This window comes from Heliangelus exortis, chromosome 6 (genome assembly GCF_036169615.1).
Source record: "Heliangelus exortis chromosome 6, bHelExo1.hap1, whole genome shotgun sequence".
Taxonomy (NCBI): domain Eukaryota; kingdom Metazoa; phylum Chordata; class Aves; order Apodiformes; family Trochilidae; genus Heliangelus; species Heliangelus exortis.
This window is the reverse complement of record NC_092427.1, coordinates 7,408,970-7,435,786: the sequence shown is the minus strand read 5'-3', so window position 1 is coordinate 7,435,786 and position 26,817 is coordinate 7,408,970. Positions and strand designations below refer to the sequence as shown.

The window sequence follows — 26,817 nt, the reverse complement described above, 5'->3', positions numbered from 1 at the left end:
TTTACTGTGATGTGCAGTAGAATACCTGAAGATACCTACCATTGGAAACCCTGCTTCAGCAGCTAAGTACAGCTCATATATTTTTAAAACTAGTTTATTACTGAGTAATAATGAAGAAGTTTCACTGTTCCAGGCATGGTCTAAAAAGGTCCCTGATATGTCACCAATCTGGAAAAGCTGCAGAATAGAGGAAAACATCATTAACCTTAGACACTGAGCTTAGGCATGCAGTTTGTGAAGGATGCTGTCCTGTCATTTTAACCAGTTTTACCTGGGTGACATAAAAAAAGGGTAGAGTGGAAAATACATGCTCATGAAAGTAAGGAAAACAGGTGCTTCTGAAAGAGCCTTTGTACTTAAAGACAAGTCAAGTATGAGGGAGTATGACAAAGGCTTCTGGAATGACAGAATCCTCTTAAGAGTGAAAAATGTGTTACTACCAAAGGCAGCTGGGGGGAAGCAGGAAGGAGCAGAGAGAGATGTGCAAGAGGAAATGTGTATTTCCTGCATGATGTTAATCAAATCTTACAGAAAGCTCTGGAGTGAGCATACTGAAGGCATCCAACAATGGTGAAGAGCTGCTTATTCCTTTTTTTCCCTCTAGATTCCTATACTTCTTTTGTTATCTTGACTGACAACTGTGTTTTGAATCTTCTAAACAGTCTCCCTTGTACTCCTCATGTATTGCACAATTACAAGCAGGCTGGGATTTCAAGCTGAGTAGCAAAATACTTTCCAAGTCATAAATCCAGCAAAGGCAGAATAAGTGCTGTCTTGCTGATCAATGCAGCTTTATTCCTGTGAGAAGGTAACAGATGGAAGTGGAGCTCTGGAAGTAAGCTGGACAGGTGAAAAAAAAAAAAAAAAAAATGGGGGTGAGATGGGAAAAATTAGTCCAAATGAAACAATAAGCTAGCTCTTGGTCTCCCCAGACCATTTAGAGTTTCAGACACATGCCTACACCAAAAGAGGATGCAAACACAGCAGCCTGATAAGAATCCTACAGTAAAGGCTCATCTACACTTTAATGCTCTGTGTCAACAAAGAGACAATGAAAATATTAGGTATTCTAATCTTACTAAAAGGAAACCAGGATTATGCTACTCACTGTAGGACTGTTCCCACAGAAATTAATGAGAAACTTACAATCCAGTCCCACACTGTGTAAGCTTCTCAAGCTGGTTTAAGCTGTCATTGCTTTTCTGAAACCAACAGGATTTTGCAAATCTAAAATGATGTTCTTCCCTGACCATTATTTCTACGTACTGGGTTTGTTCTATAAATCAAACAAATAGCACACTGATGATGTACCCTTCGATCAAGCATTATAGGCCCTGCAGCCAATAGAAAACAACAGATGAAAACAGCCCCTGCAGTCTGGAAATGGAAGGTTTCTAGAATCAATGCAAAGATATAAATCACTGAAGACATTGATCTATGAAGCTGTACAATGCAAAGACCTGACTGACATCAGAAAGCTGGTTTCCAGCTAGATGATACTAGAAGGAGCAGTATAATACTCCCTCTTTTCACTATTAGGGAAAAAATAAAACAACAATAAATTAACAGAACAGGAAAAGCCACATGAAATTTCAAATGATAATTTACCAGAATTCGTAGAATTACAAAGAAATACGTAGAATATAAAGCAAATCTTCTCCCATTCACAGAATCACAGAGTTGACTTGTTTGGAACTCATCTTTAAGCATACTGAACAAGAAAGTGCTGTTCCTATTTATGAACAAATAAGTTAACTATAGTGATAGAAAAGATCATATTTAAGCTTTTAAAAGGTGAGAGACCAAACTGCCCATTTCAGAAATTTCCTCCTCCATCCCAAGAAAGGTAAATCTGAATGTCATCCAATGATCATTGGGAAAACCAGCATTTCAAGGATCTTTTTTTAATTCTTGTTTCGTTCAAGCAGAATTTTATCACATGTTCCTATGAAAGATTGTTCTTTATTATCAGTAAATCAGATCCAGGTCCAGTTATATCAGTATTAGGTTATGCTATGTTGTATTCTTCAGTGAACTTTGCACTAACTCTGTGATTCAGGAATCTTCCTGGGTAATATCTTCCAGTTGACCATATGACCCCCCTCACTGGAGAACAACAGAAAAAGGTTTTCCTAATATCTAACTGCAATTACTCATGTTCCAAGCTGTGTGATTGCTCAGATTCAGACTGGCACTCCTAGCACTCCTTCCTGCCATAATAAAGGCAGACTCTTAACCTCCAAACTACAATTTACATGCCCATAAACAAGATTGTTTATGTAATAACAAATTGTCTGTGCTGTTCTTGGAAGGCTATTTTGTAGTCTTGATGTATTCTTAGATGATGTTATTTCCATGCAGACCTCCAAGTCTGAAAAGAATTTTCAGAATGTCAATGTAGATAAAAACTGTAGATGAACATTTCTTCATACATTAATGAAAAAAATATCCCCAAGCTATGCATAAGTATCTGTCTAACTGCAAGCTGAGAAAAGGCAACAATTGCTCTGAGGACCACTGTCTTAAAATTCAAACAAGTTTAACATTATTTCCCAGTGGCACCTTGCTCCCCTCTCTCCTCCCACCACGACCTTTTCTTCTTTAAACACTGTGGCTCAGTCTCTCTTAAATATGCCCTGTGAAATTTTGCACTGTCTTCACACACAACCTATTTCATCTGGCAACACCTGAGATGAATAAAAGACTCCTGTATATTATGCTAGAGAAATGTGAAGTAAGACTGACAAATTCACAAAGTCTCTCCCGTAAGATGCTTGGTACAGGAGTAGTCACTGATCTCACTGTGACATGAATATGTCTGTTCCATTTGAAAGATTTTTTTTTAAATTTGCTTTATTTCTTAATGTTTATTTTCTTATTCGTTAATAAACAGTATGACCATAACTGAGCAAACAAGTAAGAATGTAAAAAAAAAAAAAAATGCATACAACTAGACAGTGCAGTCTAAATGACTTCTGAGTATAAGGTTACAAATATGACCTCTGGTTTTACGTTCCTTACTTCTGTCTATGCATTCAGCTGTTTTGTTTTGCTTTATTCTCTCCCAGTGGAAGGACAGCCTAAAATACAGCTTTGCTTTAGATAGCACATCAGCAAGGGTAGTAATACTATATTTTTTTTTAGCTAATAGCTTTTGTTCAGAACAAGCTGACCAAAATTGAAGGAAAAGAAATGAATAAACATATACAGCAAGATTTTACAGAAACATCCCCAGCTGTTCACAGTTTAACATTACCTTTGTCAGGAGCAACATATAAAATTCTTTTTTTTTTCCATCTCTGGATGTCACTTACGAAGTGAACAGTGAGCAGTAATAGTCCCTAGATTAAATATGTGTGATGGATAAGAGAACCAAATCCTTTCTCTTTGTTTCTGATGTAAGTCTCCTACCACTCACATATCAATCTAAATATACTACATATTCTCCACTCAAAACACTCCTTGCTAGAGTATAAGCTATCAGCCCTATTGAGCAGTTCTGCAGTAACATTAATACACTTCCTGATGATCCTTTTGTTGTCTGTTCCACGCATCAGAAACATCTATTTCTTTTGAAAAAGTTCCATTCAAAAAGGATGGTAGAAGAAGAAAACCTTCACAGTGAAGTTCACTCTTAAGTGTACTTATCAGATCAATAAGAGGAGATGGAGTTTCTTGTTTTCAGGTTCCCAGTTGAACATCACTCCCGTGAGTCCAAGTAAACTACGCTAACCTGGCAACCAAATATTGCTGTTGACACCATCCTGTCTTCAGCAAATGGAGAGTCACACAGTCACATTATCAACAGCCCCCTAGCCCCTGGCACTTCATCCATCAAAAGCAAAATCAAAGACTGACCAGTCTAGAGGTGCCTCTTCCAGGCCAAGTTTCAGGCACGGTGGTGGCAGGGCAGCCTGGCAGAAGCTCACTGGGATTTTTGTTCTATCGTCATTTCAAAATGGAAGACTTCAGCTACACTTTGAATAGCAAAGCAGCAGCAGAGAAAAATTGTTCTAGAAGTCAGGTTGTGTATATGTGTATATATGAATATGTATGTATATTATTCTTCCCCTGTACTCAGCCCTGGTGAGGCCACAGCTTGAGTCCTGTGTTCGGTTCTGGGCCCCTCAGTTCAGGAAGGATATCAAGGTCCTGGAGCAGGTCCAAAGGAGGGCAAATGGGCTGGTGAAGGGACTCGAGCACAGACCCTATGAGGAGAGGCTGAGGGAGCTGGGGGTGTTCAGCCTGGAGAAGAGGAGGCTCAGGGGAGACCTCATCACTCTCTTCAACTCTCTGAAAGGAGGTTGGAGCCAGGGGGGGTAGGGCTCTTTTCCCAGGCAACTCTCAGCAAGACAAGGTCATGGGCTTAAGCTCTGCCAGGGGAGATTTAGGTTGGATATTAGGAGCAAATTCTTTCCAGAGAGGGTGATCAGGCATTGGAATGGGCTGCCCAGGGAGGGGGTGGATTCTCTCTCCCTGGAGGTTTTTAAGAAGAGACTGATGTAGCACTCAGTGCCATGGTCTGGGAACCACAGTGGCAGTGGATCAGGGGTTGGACTTGATGATCTCAGAGGTGCTTTCCAACCCGGATGATTCTGTGATTCTGTGATATGGTATTATGAGAAGAATATGAAATGTGACTTTACATGCAGATATTCTCTTATAAATTGGTTCATTATAGTGCCACACTTAAAGTAATCATCTTTCCTCACAGGAAACCTATACGCAGCAATTAAACTTTCCTGAAGGAGTTTGTAAGTATTAAAGTAACTACACTTGACTGAAGTGACAGTACTAAAATATCTACCTTTTACTGAAGTACAAACAAGCCAAACTATTCTGAAAATTAAATTCAGTAAATTTTATGTAACAGCAATTAAGGCACTAGAATTACTTTGGATTTAAATTGCTAGCAATAAGCCTTTTTTTCTTCCTTTTGCAGCCCTTTAATTTATTTTTTTTTAAAAAAATGTCCTTTCACTACTTGGATCAAGGACAAATTGCTCTTTTTAATGAAACTGAAAAAACTTTGAGTCCAATTTTACTTTGACCATCAGAACATCTCCAAAGTATTTACACTTGTTGATACCATTTTCAATAGATGGTTTCTTTAGGGAACACTATGAAGAAATGCTAAAGGACATCCCTGAAAATAAGTATTAACTACTATTTTAGATTGACACCAATATGTAAACTGATTAGTTCTCCCCACAAATGCAAATGCAGAAGCTGACCTAAGAAATTACCTGTAGGTTTAAGACAAAAAAAAAAAATTTATGCTACTACATAACCAGGAAATTTTTTGCAAATACCAAGGAATACTTGGTTTGTCTTACAGTGTTGTCAGGGAAACTTCCGAAAGAATCTAAGAATTCATTTTCACACAAAAATAAAAAATTAAAAAAACACACCTAAAAAGTAAATAAAATGTAGGAACAATCAGTCTGGCTCAAAAAAAAAAAAACCCTTCAACTTTTCCAATATGCTATTATGTCTTAGATTAAATATATTTCATTAAAATTTAAAAATATTTGTCTTTATTAGAAGTGCACATTCTTTCCAAATCAAATATACTGGTAAACTGGCTAGTGCATTTTCTGTTAAAATAATTTCCAAAAAGAGAATCTGTGAATACAACATAATCTCCTTTAAATTTTTTCAGCTTTTCAGAATTTTAAAAATAGCATTGTTTTCTTATGATTTGAAAACATAAATGAATCACAGTACAGAATGCAGAGTGATCAGTGTCTTTCATGGAGATGTGGAAACGGGGACAAAGCAATTGACGTGGCCACACAGAAAACTCAACCTTGGAATACCAAAGGACAAAAACTGCTTTTCAACTCCTGTCACTAGAGAGCTGAGTGCATAAAATGGCCTCTATTTAATATTTCTCATTATCCTTTCTGAGAACATTAGAAGAATTAGACAGTAACAATGCCACTTACTTCTTTGCCAGACCCTCTTGCCCAACCAGAAGTTCCCCAACACCAGCCCAACATGGGCCATGCTGTCAGGTCACAGCACATCTGGATCCTGACAGCATCTGGATAAACTACAGAGGTAATACCAATCTTATGAAAATCTTTTTTTTTTTGATGATGACAGCTCCCTGAGCATCTCATTGCTCTGCTGAGAAGCAGAGAGGGCTGAAGCAGCGCTGGGTCCCTGCAGGGGACCTCTCACATCCAAAGGTATGTGGGCCAGCACAGCCCTGCTGCTGCTAGCCCAGATTTGACCTGAGTGAGGAACAAGTGCAGATAAAGAGCAACAAGTTGGCCTTCAGATACAAGAGAGCTTCTCTCCAAGGAGCACATTATCTTAAGGCTGGTGTTTTGCTATGAACTCCCTGAAAGCACTCTGGTCTCTTAGGACTACCGAGCAGGGGCTTGTCAGAGTCACTTTCTCTCAAGTACTTCCCCTGAATTAGCAAAAAAGCAACCAGAACATCACCATGAAGGGCAAGACTGTGGCTGCTGCTGTGCACAAATGGGAAGTCCCTGGATGTATTAGGATGACCTGTGTCTGTCAGGCACTGGACCACATCCTTACCTTACTTTCCTCAGAGTGTCCCTGAATTTCCATTATTTTGTATAGAGTTCAGGCAATGTAAATGGGCTGATTTTTGTGGATTCATTCCAAAATAAGAACCAGAAGAAAGACATAGCAAATGCTACATTGCAGATGAAAATCTAAACATTGAATCATAATCAGGATAATACCTAACAGTACTATTAAATCAGCCACTCTTCACCTCTTGTTACTGTAGATATACAGAGGATTCTGGGAGGGAAAAAAGCTTATTTTCTGAGAACCAGGTACACAAATGGCACATTTCAGTTATGAGACCTTTTTGTGTAAAATATAACTCCGTGGCTTTGTTATTGTATTAAAAACAATCAACCAGGGAAACTATTTGTGCATATTTTCCTTCCAACAAAGCTGTAATTTGGAAGTGTCTGAGGAGCACCATCTCTCTCCTTTGGGGGCCAGAATCCAATCTAAATTTAGTTATGCAAGGGAAAAAAATATTTGTTAGAATCCTTGCACAGGGGTAGAAAATTACCAGGAAAAAGTCCATAAGGAATTAGATGTTATCAAGCTAGCCCTGGATTTCTCTGTACAGAGAAATGCAGTCAAACAGCATTTGCTTGTGTCCTCAACAGCCCAGGGGTTTCCAGGGGAGGCTCCAACAGTTCGGATGTCTCCTCGTCTGCCCTTCTCTGGGAGACACAAAACTGCTGAGCTTTGCCTGGCAATATTCTCCCCAGTAGCTTAGGAGGCCTGGCTGATGTAGTCTCCTGGGTGCACTTCCAGTCCAGAGATTTAAGTTTAATTTTAAGGATATATTTTCTCTTTCTGCAATAGTAGTTAGCATTAAAAATCCTGCATGGATTCCAGCTAGGGAATTCAACTAGTGGCTTTTTTTCAATTCATGACCACATCTCATCTATAAAATGTTACATATCAATGGCCTGAACATTAAGTTTGTATAATTTTGTGTTAAGATAAAATTATACTGCAAATGGATACAGTTTTCCTTCTCATGAAAGAGCTGTTAACACCAACGGCTGTGCAAATTAGAAGTGACAGTCACAACAACTGCTCCACATTTGAGTCTCACATAGCACACAGACAAAAATTGGGTTGATTTGGCCAACTATGGCACCTGTAATGTGCCTTTATCACTTCTGTAGTATCACCTCTCTAACACTTGCTTCAAAGCACTTGGCATAACACTCCAGACTTCATGACTGAGATCTAGCAGTCTGGTAGGACTGGAATAATTTTATCTTTTTATTGAAGTTATCAGTATTGAGCCTACAGAGATAAATATCTTTGGATATAGCTTTGGATAAGGCAGGCATATGTACACATTTATATCCAGCAACAGGGCAGGAAACAGAACTTAACTTTCTTATGCTCAAAGCCACCAGTGGTGATGCCCTACAAATGGGACAGATGTCCCCCATGGAGCTCTGTGCCATTCTTTTCATGGTGCATGCTAAAGCGTGAGAAATCTGTTATCACTATGGAAAATGAAAACAGAAGGTAATTTTATTTGCACTCCTGCTTTTAAATTCATTTATCCTAAAGAAATTACATCGTCCATCTGCAGGTCCAGCAAAGTAAATTCCCACAGGGCATTGGAAAGGGTTAGAATATTTCAAGCATGCATCCCAGCAGGTCCTAACATAATGTTGCAATAATACTGCTTGCTCTAGACTCCATCTTATTATTATTATTCTAACATAAGCACTAAACAACATTTAATGTTCATTAGCAAGAATATTTATTCTGGAGTCAGGCATATTGATATTATAATAAGAACTCAATTTCATACATCCCAAAACAATAATTAGATTTGTAAAAAAACAAATATGTAGACGATGGTCAATAGATCAAAAGCATTTATTGCACAGAGGTATCTTTTATGACTATTCAGATATTAATTTGAACAGACTTCATACACTAGAACTAACTTACCATGGTGTCACAGAATATGGGAAATGTGTTGATAACTCAGACTGGAGATCACCCAGGTCATGTCCTTATTTTTTATGAAATACATGGCTGTGAAACTGCAGTAAAATCTGATACTCTATTGCACTGAGTACTGATCGTATCATAATAATCAAAGAGAACTGGTATAATTCAGACTATGTTCTATAAGATAATTGTCAAGGATGGCTTTCAAAAAAATGTTAGTATTTATGCATTCAATGAGTTTTTTGTATGCATGCAAATATGTATCTCTTGGAATCATATAATAAATAATTTTTTCCCAAGAATAGCTCACAAGTATACTCCATTTATAAATACATAATGATAATAAGGTCATCCTGTTCACAAGAACTTGAATATATCAGTGTTTTTAAGGAACATTGCTTAGGTTGTACATCCCAGTTTTATTCCCATGTGAATTATCCTGTCTGAATGCATTTGGAAAGATACAGAAGAAATGCTCTGATTGCAATATTGATGCTTCTTGCCAAACCTGGACACAGCATTTACAATAAAATTCAACATATATTTAGATGATGTGTTAGACTATGATTTCCACACAGTTGGTTTCAATAATATATTAATGATTCATATAATGCTTTATTACATACATTTTTGTTTAGCAATATGACTGTATTAGCAATATGACACCAGTTGTTAGAAAGGACTAATATAACTAGAATTTTTTGAAAAGTGTTTTATCTGAAAGATCACTGTCCAGTATAGCCTCTAATATATTATTTCCACGTTTTATGTCTTTATAAGGAATGCTTATTTTGTTTAAAAAGATAAAGAATAGGACTGACTTCATTAGGTGTTTTACTTAAAAATTCAGGTGCAGAATATCTTAACTGGGATGTATCTCATTCTTGTTTCTAGCCACCTAAAAATGCTTTCCATCACCTCAGGTTCACTGCTTCCAGAATACCTCAATACATTAGGAAAATTTAAAACTCTCCTTTCATATAAACTAAATAAACCAAACTGGTTCTCTTTGGAAAACTTCTAAAAATTTTGCTCTCCTAAATTCTGTCCTGAAACACTCTGTGTTCCACTGGAGGCTGATAAAATGCATCAGCCACAAGCAACAAGAAGAAACTAGGGAGCCTGATATGAAAACCTTACACTCAATGCGTGGATAAAATTATCCATCATAATGGGGAGGGCAACTTACCACAAGCATCCATGTTTCCTGGAAATGCTGGAGTAGATTACTTAAAATATTAAGTGCTCTAATAAAGTCTTTAAAAGTAGTTTCTCTGTTTCGTGTTAACTCTGGGGAATAACCACTGAAGATAACATAATGACAATAAAAATGAAAAACCTTAAGCTCTGCTGAGAAGGCCCGGTAAAATGGAGCGATAGTATCAGGCATCACTTACAAGTATTTATAACAAGCAGAAGAAACAACATCAGACACATTTCTTTCAGTAGCATGATTTTCATTTTAGAGAATTTTTCTATCACAAGAAAGCAGGTAATAAGTCACTAATACCTGATATACCTTCATGATATTGACAGTTCCTTCTCCATGCTGGCCTGAGGAACCTTGGCTCTGTAGCAGATTTCTCACTGTCTCCTCCATTCTAGAGAAGGAAAATATTTATAAAAGTCAACTGCATGGAAAAAACATAAGAGTCCCATTCAGTGGTTTTGTTCTTTACAAGAGCCTAATGCATCCATGGTGACCATGAAATTAATATTTAAAGGCAACCCTGGCCTTATAATGTTCTCATACTCCATGTTATGAATAACACATTATGGGCACTCTTTTATCTTTGGAATATGCACAGTAATTAGCTGTACTGTTAAAATCCTACTGGAGCTCAGTTACAAAAATTAAAAACAAATGTGTGCAAAAGACATCACCTTGTCAACAGTATAACCAAACAACCATGATAAAATGACTGTTGTTTAGGAACAAAATCAGTCAGATTTTTCAAAAACCCACAACCTGTTGTATTTCTAGCCAATTGTCAATTTTGACAAATTCAGACAGACTGTCAAAGCCATTGGTAGCATTTTCTCTCTATGGTATAGGTGGAGCAGTGTGTGCCAGTACATTTGTTTATAGGGGCACAGCTGGTGAACACATTCACTCTCTCTGCTCTGTGAAAGGGATGTAAAAAGCAAGTGTAAGCTACAACCTGGTAGTACCATCTCATGCAAACAGAATCAGCTTCAGCTCCATGAGTGAAAGAAGGTTTGCACTTCTGTTTTAGGTATTAATAGACACCATCAAAACTTGTCTTTGATCTACATACATTCATCCAGCATGTTAAAACTGGTAACAACACAATCCCTCCTGGATGGAGGCTGAACAGAATGAAGAGTTCTGCTCCTTTGCACAATAAGGACACTGGGAAAAATGGAAGCTGTCTACGAAACACTGACCCCATTCAAGGCAGATCAGAAAATAAATCCCATGGGCTTAGATGTCACCAAGACTAACCACAAATAAAGGAACTGAACTGTAGCTGGTTTCAGCTCTGTTAGAGGAGCAAAGGGATCAAAACCCAGAGAAGCAGTGATGGACATGACAATAAGGACTCTGGGTTTCACAGCAAAAAAATGCTGAGTGACAATTTCAGCCAAAGTTCCTCACTCTTCTCTTCAAGCCCCATGTTCTCACCCCAATTCTCACCCCTGCACAGCTGCTTCTTCAGCTCTGCAGATGCAAGTTTTTCTCACCCTCCTTTTCCAAGTTTCTGTTCTGTCCTTTTAAGTTGTCTCAATCCTTGCCACAGTTGGAAAACCAGCCCAGCTGGAACAAGGGCTGGAGAAGGAAAAACTGCTCTGGCACAGGTTTGTGCCTGATGTGAAGGAAGGAAAGAGAGAATACCTTGAGCCAAATTGCCAGATATTCTGTATACTGAAACTGTGACCTTGAAGAAAGAGCCAAGCTTTCCCAGGCATATCAGACCAGAAACTGCCTGCTGTTGTTTATCACTACTGTGTTTAAGGAAACATGACTTTTGTGTATCCTTCTTTGCAAATGCAATTGAGTAGAAGAATTACTCACAGCATATCAATTTTTTTTTTTCTTTTTAATTACTAAGGTAACAATCCAGTGAGACAGCAAATATTAGCTAACTGCTCTGGCCAAAGGCCAATAGCATTATCTTTTATAAAAGCCTCCTGGTCTTTCTGTTCTTTCAGTCTTATCAGACTGAATGATATTGGCCAATTTAGCAATAATCCAATGTTTCTCTAGGTTTTCTCCTTTCAAGTCAGCCAGCTATGCTACTCTTCAAGAAGCTGACACTGGATACTCATTCTGCTCAGATGAACGCTGACATTTTACTTATTCGTACGATGTTTTTTTGTCATTGATGTGCAGAATTCTACAGTGCCAGAATGCCCACAGAATAGTTGGACCATCTGTTGACCAAATGTGAATAAAAACAAGCCAACTCTAATCTCTAGTTCAGACAGTAGTGCAGTTTTTCAGGCTGCAGATTGGAACCATTTCTGCTCACAAGCTGACCTTAATCAGATGCCTTTTACACAAAGAACAAATCACTTTGGTTCATAACATAAATTCCTGTGTAGTCCTCATCAAAAGATTTCTCAACATGCTCATTATTTCATTTTTAAATTAATGATGTATTAAGATTCTTAATTATTGTGCTTATATATGCACACACAGTTCCAACTTTAGCCCTTCATGAAGTTCTTAAATTAAAAAACAAGCAAACCAGGAGAAAGAATAGATTCAACAATCACTAAAATTAGATTCTTTTCAATTTATGCTTAATGAAAACATTGTCTAGTTGCATATTAGGGTCATCAGTTAGATTAGCTCAGAAAAATGATGAAGAATTCTTAAATTCAATAGGTCATTTCATCTTCAGTCTAATAAAGACAGTCTATTTTGGACAATGATTGAACAGCTTCATAGGGACTGTTGAACACAGTTTCATGCCACGATGAGTGACACCTCCCACCAGCTCTCAAGATTTCTATGCAACAGAATAATCTCTGCAACACGACAGAGAGCTCAGTTAAATACAATTGAGACTTTTGTTGTTTTGCTGGTTGCAGCTACTACAGAATTTTGCAAGTTGACAGCCATAAAGCTGATGTACAGGCATAACACAGACACCGTCTGAGAGGTCACATCACCATAAAACCAGCACAGAGAGGATCTTGCAAGCTTTAGGTACCCATGAAATACCTGAAAAAGGGAAGAGAAAACTGCTTTCTGTCAAACGAGGAGATGAAATATGCTTACAGTCAAATTTACTGCCAAGTTCTGATGGCCAGTGCTCTTACACTTTATAATCTACAGCTTCTTCACTAGCACCAGAGTTGTCCATTTTTAGGAAGGACTGCTTAATGAAACGTGATACAGGATAATAATCAATAATAATTGTTTCTTATAAACTAGGATCTTTGAAGCATGAATTACTGGCACCCTATGTGGAAAGCAATTTTTATATTTTGATCTATAATACTCTCCACAGTGACAGTGCATGCCAGAAGGATTTAGTGTAAATTCTTTTAAAGAATGCAGGAATAGTTAAGACTCTATAAATTCAACTTGAAATGTTTTGCTCCTTGAACAAGGCTTCCAAAGGACATGTGCATTTTGGAAGTGAGAAGGCTATTTCTACACATCAACCCATATTTTCCACCATTCTGGTAACCACAGAAAGTATCTTCTCTTGCTCATAATTCTGCTATCCTAGATGGACCCTCTCCAACATCAGGCACTTGCAGATTCCATTTAGAATAGCTATCCCCCACACGTGCATTCTGGCCTATGCTAAAAACCTGTTTTGCCAAGGATTCTGTGCATCTTATGTAACTACCAAGCTGTTACAAACTGCAAAACCAATCTCTAAAGCTCACCATTCCTGAGCCTACATTCTCCCATCAGTATTTAGGAACATAAATTTCCCCGTTCTTAGTGCTCCATTCACTAGCTTATTCCTCTGAAGCATCTCACTTATTACCATTAAATTTTCCATTACATCTATTGTTTGAATTGAAAATTGATTTTTTTTCTTACAATAGGAGTGTTAGTTTCAATTTTTGTTTTGGTTTTGTTTCTTTTTTTTAAACTACTTTACTTAGGGGGAAAAATTAATGAGCCCCATCTTTGCTATTAGCTTCTTATGTTTCTTGACATATCAGTTTATAGTAGGAAAAAAGTCTTCTACCAGTCCTAACCTAAGGATAAAGTTCTCAAAGCGTAAAACAGAAGAGGAAATCAGGTGCTCTGAAATCAGGACTGTTCACGAAATGTGAGAGCTTAAGGAGAATAAATTATCAATCCCACTCTGGAAAGCACTGTCAAGATTTCTTCTGGAATATCATCCACAATTATGATCAACAGCATTAGGAGCTCGTTCAGTTAGGATTCAGTGAAGAGACAGCTCTGAGGCTGCCTGGAGGAACACAGAGTCTGTCATGAGAAGAGACCAAACACCTTATCTTGATAAACTTAGGAAACCAAGGGCTTACAAAGTATGACTCCCATAAAAAAATTAGTACGAAAAGGTAAAATGGGAAGGAAAATACATCAACCTAATACCAATGGTGGAGAAATCAAGATGGGGATATTGTGGTTATAAATACAGTAAAGCCAGAATTAGGATGGCTTGGAACACTGAAAAAGAGAGACTCTGAACCAGCCTGCCAGGTAGTGCAATGGGATGAGAAACAGTTTGAAGTGAGAGTTGAGCACTTCATGAAATTAATTACACATTAAGGTCAAGAGCTGAGGACTTGAACTTATGATCCACAGGTTGTAGCTGCTACTCCTCCTGAAACAAAATCAGTTATTCCTACATTTTGAAAATGTAATTTGTCCTGTGCTGTTGAAAGAATACCAGGAAATGAATTTAACTGCAACATCCAGCAGTTCATGCTGCTGGGCAAGGGGGCCAAGGGAAGCTCTGGAAAGCAGGGGACATCCTTCCCTTCCCAGGGAGCAGCACATAGGGCACAGGCATCCAAGATGGTAGAAGAAAGCTTCCCCTGCATTTTTGCTGCAACTCAGGCCTTGTCTGGAAGCCAGGACCTCCCTGTAAGGGCCCACTGCTTTTAAAGCTTCTTGGTGTTATGTTTCTGAAAGCTCTGCTACCTCCATCTCCTGCCTGGCCCCACTGATGCAACTCATGGCATGCACCAGGGCAATGTTTCAACCAGGGACAGCCCCTGCTGGACATGATGCAGCACTGGTAGGCAACTGAGTTCCTGACTTTCCTCCCAGTTCTCTCAGGACAATCAAGTTGATAAATGAGCACTGCCTTTGTGCCATTGCCCAGCAATGCTGGGACATGGTCAAAAATCCCACCCACTTTGCGCTCCTCCAAGTTCTGTCATTTCATGTGGACCAAAGCCATAGGCTGGTTTTTGGGGGTCTTCCCCAAGGACAGATTTCAAGATTGTAGAGGAATTAATCTTTCCACAAACAAACTAAGGCAAGGAGGCACAAGAATTTTCTCAGCCCTCCAACTCTGCAGAACCTTCCCTGTATATTTCCCACTTCTCAAAAAAGGGGTCTTCTTCCAGACCCCTTTCAGTTAATTTTATTGATTTTCTTTCTTGAGAGAGGTGTCTCTCAGTCTGCCACAGTAATTTCACACATAAAGAGGATATTCTCTGACCAGCCTCTCAGCTTTTTAGGACATATCTTTATGTCCTATCTCACTGCAGAAAAAAGCTCTTCCCCATCCTCTGTAGCATAGCCCTTAGAGGGTTCTGATCTCCCCAGACCTAAAGCCTTTCCGTGACATAGCAAGCTCTCCTTGAAAAAAATCCATCCTACATAGATTCCTCTTCTAGCACAGGGAATAAATACTCTTTCTAGCCCATGCTCTGTTCAGCCACATCCCATACAGCCCTTTTTAGACTTCTCCTTCCAAGGGGCAGGTAGCACATAGTTGTTCCAACTCTAGAAGGTGTATAACAGTTTTATCCCCTTCTCCCTTGACCTAAATCCTTCATGATTTCCACATGCTGGCAGCTACCTTTTGCTGCGTGCTACCATCTTCCCTTTCCATCACCCTTAAGCTGAGGTGACAGTACTCAGTGGTTATTTCAAATGCATGTCACAAGAATTCCTTCAACTTGATACCAGCTTGCAGTCTTACAGAGACGTGTCCAAAGGTTTCTTTAAGGGAAAACCTTACTGCAGCAGTTGAGGTTTGTAGTTCAGCTTTTCCTGACTCCTCATGGCACTCAGCAGGGGCAGGACTTTTTGTCTTGGAGAAAAATATCAGTAACAGATATTTCTCCACCTTTAGCTTAACTTCTATGTAATCAAAATTTTCAGGTAGGAATTTTCCTACCCGTGAGACAGCAGAGCTTTCCGCCTCTTTCCTGCTTAACTCTCTTGAATTCTATTTTTAGTTATATCCTCCCTGGACATGTGGCCTGGGTTTCAGCTTCTTGAGATGTCTAAACTCTCCCTACCACCTCATCTTGGGCCAAGGAACAAGTTCCCACATGGTTTCTCAGCTATTTCATCTCTTGGCTCACCTGTGAACCAGACAGCATTTTCACCAGCTGGAGTTCAGATGTCTTTTTGGAGACTGCAATCTGCCTGGTTTTGGTGGCAGACTTCTGTGCTTCTGTCCAAGCCTTGCAGCTCTCTCTTCAAATCCACAATCCAACCAAACAAAAAGCTTCTGTCTGTCTCAGCTCCCAGATAAATTTGTTTGCTTACCCACATGTAGTTTCATACTTCAAGTTTAGGGGTTACCTGCAACTCACTTCCCTCACCACTCCATTCAAAGCTCTGCAGTGGATCAGATTAGACTTTTTGCTTACTGTGAGTTCTTCAAATTACCAAAAGGTTTTGAAGTAAACACACACAACACACACACACCCTCACCCCCCAAAAAAACAATTAAAAAATCCTAATTCTAGATTAAGGACCATATTTTTTTAAACAGTGGAAACACTGAAGTGGCTATACAAGACTTATACAAGACAAATGAAAAAAGCAGAAGTTCCTATTTACTGCACTTTTGTAGGAATGTCCTTCCTTCTACCCAGTTCCAAACATAAGTGGTTCCCTGAACTGCAGACCCTGCTTACTCCCCTCTGGCCACAAGGATTCCCATCATCTTTAGCCATGGCTGTTGACCCTCAGCTCTCCTCCTGATCTGCAGCCTCATCTCCAGATGATACAGATCCCTGCCAGCCCCATTTCCAGCCCAGAGCCCCTCAGCTCTCCCCTGTGAGCCATGGTGAGCCCCAGGATGAACTGGTCCCCTCTTCCCCGAACCTGTGTCCATGCCTGATGTTCCCAGTGCACCCACTATGCACTGCTGGACCATTGCTTCAGATAGGTAGACAGGCAGGAGACAGAGGCAAGCTGTTCCAAGTAATTCAGATATTGAAAATTTAAAAGATTTCAAAAAGCAAATAAAGAAGTGAAAACAGACAAACGATAAACTTAAAAGAGAACTGACAGATGGGAAATGCTGGGGCTTTGAGCCCCAAGGGTTTTTCTCTGTGTTTTCAGTTCTGCTTAGGATATGCCATGGGTACATGCCTTACAGCAGTGTGCTGGGCAAAGCCTGCAGAAGGCACAATATCCATCCTTAATATTTCAGTTGGAAAATAAAGTAATAATCCCTTTTATAACAGCAACAGAAAGATACACATATAACCTATAATTAATGTTTATTTTTTCTATTCATCACTTCAGGCACTTATCAATCCAAATTTTTTCTCCTACAGCACCACTGCGGCCCTTCCCCCTCCACAGGCTCTGAGCAGCCGTGGTATTCACTAGTGGCAAATCCAAACTGTACAAGCCATGCTCTTTTCATGTATTTATGCTAAACCTTCCTTCTAAAAACATACTCAAAATACACTCAAACTGTTGCCGGAGGGGCAACAAAGAAGTGTAGCACATAAAATAAAATATCTTGTGCATGATGCGGGCAACTATCAGAAGGCTGTAGTGGAATGGAAGATATCTCAAGCTCTGTTTATATGAGTGGAGAAGTATCTTTCCATGGAGTGTACAATATAATCAGGTTCTCTGTCAGCTAGACCATACCACCACTTCAAATTTAGAAAGACGTGAAAGATGAAGCACAACATTTATTTAGCTGAATCACTGACTATTGAACATGCTAAAAATTTTCAAGGTATCCTTAATATAACATGAGCATGTGCTTTGAGCCTCAGGTAAGGAAGGAAGGATTTTGAAAGACCTCAGCATTCTCATAGCACCACTCCCATACAACTCTGAATTCTGTTACTGTGCAGTGGCAAACCTGACATTTCTCTGACACTGCTCAACCTACCATCTGAGCCAGCCAATATTTTAGACATTTTTCCATTGTCACTTTCAGCCATACAGATTTCAGTCAACAAATTTACACCTACAGCAAAGAGCTTTTGAGCTGCAATAGAAACCAAGAGTAATGCTGATTTCTGTGCTGACAGATAGATAAATGCCATGTGGACTGTATGTCTTCCATCACCAGCCCAGTATGTGATTTTCTAAGTTACGCGCGTGGAGGATTAAAAAAACAACAGCCTAAGTCTAAACCTCACAGAAAAGCTTCTTATGGGCAACTGAAAGGATTTTTCAAATGGGAGGACTGTCCCCACCTGCAATTTCCCAGTAATATATCTGGGACTTCAGGACAGGAGATATTTTCATTAACAAGTGGACAGAACCGGACCCCCACTCAAAGCTAATTCTTGTGTCAGCTTTAATGCATGCTGAGAAGTTTAAACTCTCTTCATGCTGGAGGCATCAGAAATAATCACAGTGTTTCAGTATAACTAAAAGCAACACAAAAATTACAGACAACTACAGAGCCAGACTGCAAATATTTCCAATTTTAAAAAAATGGTCATTTCCATTTTTTTTCTTGTTTTCTACTATTTTAAAAAGTATTTATTTTCCATATTTGGAAACAGATAGGTAGATGGATAGATACATCTACCAGCTCCTCCAAATACACATATATTATTTTGAATATAAGCACCCTGATACAGAAAACCACTATTACTTTAAGCCACTGAAAACTGAAAAGCTCTTGTTCCAGTCTGAGATAGAGCTTCGAGATGGTACCAAGGTGACCTTGATATAGCTACATAGATTTCTATGTCTTTGTCAGGAATAGCAAAGATGCTATGTGGAGGGAGGCAACTTTTGTGGGATTGAAGTAGGTACAAGAGAAATGCAAGATGAAAATGAGATCTGTCATCAATGAGCATTTGCAGAACCCTCCACAATGCAAACAAGCTGTCCTCATGTATTTTCATGCAACACAGCCCACTGCGAAGCTTTCAGGCTCAGGTTGCACAATGTTGTGGTAGATACCAACCTGTGATGTCCAGAGTACAGACAACAGTTGGAAGAAAGCTAAACATAGGAAGGATTTATCTTTTCTTTTTTTTTTTTTTTTTTTTTTTTTTTAATTCTGCAGAAATCATTATTTTTATTTTCAGCCCCTCTGACTTGCCATTGAAGGTTTTTTTTAGTCCATCTGATTCTGGACTTCAACCTTAAGCTTGAAATAATATGATTTCACTCTCCTTATAGTGCTACCTGTTTGAAAATTTTATAGAAGTTTTGAGGTAGTTCCAGGGTTCCACACCATGAAGATGTGTGCCTATGGTTTTCTATAAGTAACATCAACTTCAGGGAACCAATATTTATTGTTATAGTATTTTCTTCACCATTATAAGTTCCACTTTTTAAACTTTTAAAATTTATACAATGACTGGGAAACCCATTACCAGGTATCGACATCTTCATTTTCCAATTAGTGAAAAACTGCATTAAAAATCCAAGGAAGATCTAGTACAAAAGTTGAGTTTGTTCTCTTTAAAGTGACAAATCACACTACCTTTAATTATCATAACTCACCATGTGCTAGCAAACAGTTACTCCATTAAACAGACCACTGATGTGAGACCTCATCTCAGTATATCCTAAATCTCTGCTCCTAAGAGATCTGAGCTCTGAAGCTTTTGTGCTGCGATTATTCAGGTTAGCATAAAATACTGTGTTTGCATCTTACAGGTGACCAAAACCAGGCACAGCAAGGTGACCCAACATGGACAGAATCAGCAATCATTAGAACTCAGGATGCCAACTCTTCACCCTGTTGTGCCCTCTCTATATCTGCTGCTATGACTACAAATCTTAAATTCTTATCATCAGTGAGCTCTGTACCTTAAAAAAGCATTTCAGTAGCTTCAAGCAAATTGACAGTTTTGCTGTCTCTTTTATGATAAATGTTAATGTTCCACACGTTTCACACGATTTGGAAAGAAGCTTGGTATCAAAAGTTTCGTTCTGTCCTTTTATTGTTCCTAAATTTCTGCTCTTCTGCACTAAAATGAACCCTGGAGGACTTGTGAGAGAATATAGAGATGTTTATACCTAATAATTCGACAACTGTTTAACATTAAAAAATTGCAAACCACTTAAAAATATGTAGATCTTCAAATTAAGCAGCTAGTGAGCATGCATATTATTGCTGTACAGAAAGATCTAAAATTCTTTTGATTAAGTGACAACTAAGTATTCATACCTTTAAAGTTCAGAAACTTTCATTATCTTGAACAATATACAACATGCCCTCATGCTTTTTTTTTTCCCTGAAAATGTTAGCTGTGAATTTAATGTCTTGAAAAAAATAGCTACAAATGGAGATAATGAGACTCTAAATATATAAGTATGCAAGATACCACTCCATATTCAATAACCTAAATCTTACATCAAAAATCAAATTAACAAGACAGTATCAACCCTTTCCTGACACTGTAGAGCAACAGCAAAGGCCCAAAGGCAAAACTCCTGCAAATGTAACTACATGACTCAAGTATGAAAGGAAAGTTTCCCACTTGGAACTTGGATCCTCCCAAAATGGCTCACTTCAGATGTTCAAATACAAAGAACAAGAACCAACAGAACAGAAAGAAACAATGACTCAGATTCCCAACCATGAGATTAATTTAAAAGTACTTCTAAAGACAACAAAAAGCTTTAATAAACTTAATTTCTTTTGACATCTCGGATTTCAGCCTTTCCATATTTTCATCTGAGGAAGACTAAAACTGAGGGGGGAAAAATGGAGATTTTTAATGTAGATCTGACTTTCTGAAAGCTTCTAGATGTCAAACTGTCTCCCTCTGTACAAGTTTCCTGCAGCTGTGCTCTGGAACAAATTTCCTGTGCTGCTGATGCCCAGCTCAAAAGGAGTTTACCCTTCTGGTGGACAGAGTCAGTGACCTCCAAAACACATCTACAACCAGAGAAACCTAAAATACAGAAGTAATTACTCTTCCAGACTTAAGTTGTGAGTGGTTAGAAAACAACCAAAACCCAAGTCATGTCAGAGACATAAGAATGAAAGCTTACTGAAATGTAAGGTACATTTGCAAATCCTAGCAGCACAGCAAACAAGGAACACGTGGTTAAAATAATGGTCTCCAAGAGCTTAATTACCTGTATCATCAGGTAGTGGTAGTCTCTCTAAAATTATATTGGCAGCTCTTCTAAATCAAGCAGTTGATAATGAGGCAATAAAAATACATGACAATGCACACAGAAGAGGCTTGGAATAGCATCCTATCCAGCGCCATCAGGTTTGATGACAACAAACAAGAAGGTGCAAATGAAATTCAAGAAGAGAGAAAGAACAGTTTCATAAAAGAAAAAAGGCGGAAAAGGGAAAGGGGAAGGAGAAAAGGGAGAAAAGGGAGAAAAGGGAAAAAAGGGAGAAAAGGGAGAAAAGGGAGAAAAGGGAGAAAAGGGAGAAAAGGGAGAAAAGGGAGAAAAGGGAGAAAAGGGAGAAAAGGGAGAAAAGGGAGAAAAGGGAGAAAAGGGAGAAAAGGGAGAAAAGGGAGAAAAGGGAGAAAAGGAAAAAAAGGAAAAAAAGGAAAGGGAAAAAGGGAAAAGGGAAAAGGGAAAAAAGGGAAGAGAGAAAGGGAAAAGAAAGGGAAAAGAGAAAGGGAAAAGAGAAAGGGAAAAGAGAAAGGGAAGAGAGAAAGGGAAGAGAGAAAGGGAAGAGAGAAAGGGAAGAGAGAAAGGGAAAAGAGAAAGGGAAAAGAGAAAGGGAAAAGAAAGGGAAAAGAAATTGAAAAGAGAAAGATAAAGGGAAAAGAGAAAGGGAAAGGGAAAAGAGAAAGGGGAAGGGAAAAGGGAAAAGAGAAAAGGCAAAGGGAAAAGGGAAAAGAGGAAAAAACAAGGATCATCAGATAGCTCTTTTATCTGTACAACTTAGGACAGAAAAAGAAACACTGAAGAAAACACATTACCCTGTCACAGTCATTATTCATTATATAAATTAAAAGCAGGAACACACCAGAATATACAGGCTCAAAATGCCAAATTTGTCACTATTGAAGCTCTCTGTAAATTGCATTTTCCTGGAGACAAACTGAATAATAGCAAAGGACTGTTTTTGCATGTAGGATCTGCAATGAAATACAGAGGAAGAACACTGGCTCTTTGCTGCATGTAAAAAGGGACACTTTGGAGGGATGGCCAGCTGTCAGTGTGAAAAATAAAAGGTACAGAGGGGAGAGTAAAGGGGTATGGAAAGGCATGAAAGGCATAGCCCATCACTGGCCCACAAGGGGAGCAACTGGACAGACTAAAACTTGGATTAAGAGTGGAGAGGGGGAGGAAATAATTATAAACAGAGAAGGAAAGCAGAGGAAAAAAAATCAAGAAAGCTTTTTAAAGGAAAGAATGGAGAGGAAGAGAACAGCACAAGACGTGAGGACCAGAAATAAAGGCAACAGTAGCATAAAAGATGTAAGAGAACTCTGAGTAGAAGAAAAAAGGACATGAAAAATGAAAAACCAAGAAAACAGAATGAAATGCAACAGGAATAAAAAAGATGAACTCGAGAGAAGTGGAAGGACATCTAGACATCTCTCAGGTGTAAATGTGTATTTTAATTACTTGTAACGTATTTGTATTTCTTTTGCAGAAGCAGGAGAGCTATTAGCTAGGAGTTCCAACAGAAGGTCATTTAAGAAGGGCTTATAGGAGGATTTTTAGTCTATCTACAGCCCTACATTGAGAATCACTCCCTCCTCCCTGTTCAAGAACTCATTCTTTAATCATCTATCTTCAGCACAGCAAGGGATACATTTTAAAACTGCTTTGCAGGATTTTAGCCACAAGGCTCCCATTGTGTTTAATGGGAATCCTATGGACAGAACTCTGTATGAGACTTTGAAAATGTACTCCAGAAATCCCTCAATAATGCACTAGCTGAACATTAACCTCTTTCCTTCTCCTAGGACATGACTAAAATGAAACAAAGGCTGGGTCATTTATAAAAGTTGTATTTATTAGGAGCTCATCGGGGTTTCCTACAGGGTTTCCTATTTTTCCTCTGTAAAATATTTAACTTGACTATGTAGGATTTACTTTTTCACAATATCTAAAACAGGAAATAATTTGCTTTAACAAACCACATTTGCTTTAGAAAGGCAGATCCAGCAGTTAACACATCAGGCTATGGTTCGAGAAGCATCTCTTCAAGTCTCCTCACCATCACAGGATACCTCTGTGGCTTTGTTTTTCTCTGAAAATTGATTTAGCAGCTCTGTTATTTTATAACAGCTTTATGACTATAATAAATACCAGTGTAACATTAATCAAAGATTCATCAGACAGAGAAAAAATGTTCCAATATTAACTCCCTCTCTCCCTTCAAGAGGAGAGTTGTTTCCATGATCAGATAACACTCAAGTTTTGAGAAATGTAAATCTGTGCCACTCATGCACTGTAAAAAAATATGACCTTTGTTTCTGTGACTTCACTTTTCAGAAGCAGCATTCAGAATAAATCCATGAAGATGAAACTTTAATCAGCTTTCATGCACCCAAACAGTAGATCATATTCCATCATCCTTTGGAATATGAACCAACTAGACTCAGCAAAATAAAAAGCTTCAGGAGTTTCTATTTCAAGGGACAGCTCCTCAACCTCTTTATTCTGTGCAAGGCAGCATTACTGCAGAGAAAACAAGGCTGGAATATTCACAAGGCAGTTTGGCCAAGGAACAGCAAACACAATATATAGAGCTTTAGGAATAAATGTTAGAGGTAATATCAAAGCCACCAAGTTACTATGAACTGTTACTTTTTCCATGCAATCTGTGCTAACCTGAAAGTGGAAGATGACTTTAGCAATACCTACCTTTATGTTAAGATACCTGAGAATTTGGCACAGCTAATGCAATTCTTGTCATGAATTAGTTCAGCACTTCCTTTCTGAACTTACAGAACAGATACCAGACATGAAGGTCTACTAAGAAAACCCTGGGAAATAGCAGTAACACAAGAAATTCAGCATTTTCGCAAGGTTCAGAGCTTATGGCAGTGGAATGCAGAAAAAAGAGAGGATTCCAGAAATTACTATCTCTAGAAGCTTCAAAATGTACCAGCATGAATTGTTGCAAAACTGAAAAACTTTGGGCAGAAGTCACTCCATTGAACTTAACAGTTCATTTCATGGAATCAGGGCCTTTGTGACTTAAGTGAAGAGAAACAGAATGTATTTTAGCTAATCTGGTGGAAACAAAGCCTCACAAGTCTGCCTTACTAAGAAATAATTTAGTAGTTCTCCTGAGGGACTTTTTTTTCCTCTAAGCAAGATTCAAAACAAAGAAAAAAAAATCCTTTTGAATCCTTAATTAAATATTATAAAAATTTGAAAGAAGACACACTATCTCATAATACACCATTACAATGCAGGAGACTTACTTCTGAAAAACCAATTTAGATATCCATGTCCAGGAGGCGAAAAGGGCAATAACAACAAAAAAAAGCCAAAATGATACATGAAAGGAAGGCTGGGTTGGACATGCAGGGAATACAGGCTTAGTGCTGAACAGTGGCATCTCACAGAACCAAAGCATTAAAAATTCCATTTGTTCTTCAGAGAGGAAGGACAGTTTACCTTCATCATGAGCAAGACCGCTACATCAGGCAGGACATCCTGTGCATGACATGGGATTCTATTAATGTGAGAAGAAGTTACATCAGGTCCTTTTCTATCCATAAAGATAATTTCTATCCCTAAAGATAACCTGCAGGCATAGGAGACATTCAAGACTATTGCTCACTTGATTACAAAGTTAGACTATGTTTTGTGGCACAATTATAATAATTCACTCAGGATTTAATGCTGTATAAAGGAAAAAAGATCATGCTTATTACAGATGTGACCCAGAGAGCCAAGTCACCCCTGTGTCCTTCTGCTGCTGGGCAGAGGAGTGGGAAACAGAAACCAGCATGGGCCAGACCTGCCAGCATGGGGCTCCAGGTACTTTGGAAAACAGAATTTGCCAGCCTGGTTAGCTTTAGATAGATAATGGGCAACAGGAGGCAGAAGGAAGAATAAAGCAAGAGGGCAAAAGTCAAATCCCTGCTAAAATTCACATCTGGACCAGAGACTCCTGGTGCACCCCAGGACTGTGCTCATGGAGTAGATCTCTGTGCTGGGTATCCTCACACAAATGCAAATGTCATCGTGCAGGAGATCTAATACTGGTATTGATTATAAAAGGAAAATAAAATGAAACTGAATTATTTTACATCACCCATACTCGCTTTATCATGAAAATAACTGCTATAATAGTAATCTGTAAGTTAGCTGTATTTGCCTGCTTTATTAGTGTCTGCTAAATAGCATTTTTATCTCCAGATTGTTATAAAGATGCTGACATTCTTTTTATTAGCACAGTGCTAGCCTAGTTTTTTTATACCTTTGTTAAGTTTATTGCTAATGATTCACTTCAAAGTAATTTCAGATTACTAAAAGGAAGTGTAATAGACTTCCTTAATCTTCATCATTTTAAACCCTCATTTGCTGCTGATGCCACTAAGCACATACTAAGTTTTGAGAAATTGTTTGGCCTACATAGGGCATAAACTAAACCTAGTAAAAAAAACAATTATTGTTTGGAAATGTAAAAATTATTAATCCAACAATATTTGGAATTGCTGAAGGAATATAGTAATTCACTTTGCAATAAAGGTCACATTCTTCTGTAAAAAACAGGTTTTTTTAATATATACTGATGCACCTCCAAATTGAAAACAGTCTGGTGGGAGGAAGAGAGATAAATCTGTATATAGCAGGATGATCACATTCAGCATTTGCCTCCTAGCACTGTTTGGTAAAGACAGATCTTTTGAAAATTTGAGCAAATACATCTTGATTTTAGAGATTACATCCACATCTTGCTCTCTGAGCAAGTGGAAAGCTGCTGGATTTTGAACTCATTTGGGAGTGAATCTTTCAATGTACCACTGGTTAAAAATTACAGAGAGAAAGAAAAGCTATTGTTAACTTTAAATGTAAGCAATCACCTCTTTTCATTATTATTGATTATTTATCAATTTATCAGAGGCTGCTCTTCAGACAGTTGTTTTAAGGACCTGCTTACAAACAATACACAGACAAATACAAAGTGCAGTAAACCCAGGGAATGCAAGAACTAAGGACTGCAAAATGGTTAATACACCAAAAAGATGGTCTGTTATCAGCAGATGTAAAGGATGACTGTACCTCTAGTACAAACATCGCCAGCACTAAACAATATTTTTAGTTGTGAATATAAAAATCACATATTCTATAAAACACCCAATGCATAAAGATATCTTTTACTTCTACAACTTGTCACTCCATTGCTGCAAGATTACTGCAAACCACAGGACTGGCATCAGGACTGGATGTGGAATGTCAGAGGTGTAGCAGAACCTTCCCTTTCCTCCCCAGCTATGCCAGGTGCAGCATCCCTGCTGTCACTGGACACCACCTGCTTCAGGTTAAACTTGTGCTCATCCCTACAACACACGACTGCATTAAGACAGCAACTGGCATCAAGAGTTCAGGCTCCTCACCAAACAGATTTTTCAAAAGCAGGGATAGTTACAGCAGATTAAAACCAGAAAGCAGGCTCGTGGATTACAGTCAGTGGAGAAAAGACACCCCTCCCTCTACTGAGTGAGGTATGAAACAGCCTGTTTCAGAGCTTTTAAAAAATAAATATGAATACCAAAACCAAGGTAAGGATATAAGGTGATATGTTGTAGGTGGCACCTGATATGAAAAGAAAGCTTGAATTCAGTTAATATTTCTTGGGATTACCACATCCAAATAGTTTCATTGAAAGAGTCAGAACCTGAGTTTACACCTCTCTGCCCAACAGGTATAGAAATGCTGACTTGAAATTTGCTTGGATACTAGAAGGCTTCTCAGATAGGATTTCCACATAAATTCCATCAGAATTCCAACTATTTAGTTCCTTAGCAGAAGCACTCTAGAGAAGTGATGCAAACTTACTTAGA

General features: G+C 38.4%; 1 protein-coding gene across 6 annotated transcripts in view; it reads right to left on the bottom strand.

The window, feature by feature from the left end:
- NCKAP5 (NCK associated protein 5) overlaps positions 1 to 26,817 on the bottom strand; it is a 432,579-nt gene that overhangs the window by 93,274 nt on the left and 312,488 nt on the right. For 5 of the 6 annotated variants that reach the window (XM_071746512.1, XM_071746517.1, XM_071746511.1 and 2 more), the window contains one exon: positions 10,001 to 10,091. In XM_071746512.1, coding sequence (XP_071602613.1) covers positions 10,001 to 10,091 — 91 coding nt within the window. The remainder of the gene's footprint in view (positions 1 to 10,000; positions 10,092 to 26,817) is intronic. The other variant, XM_071746513.1, reaches the window with a different exon arrangement.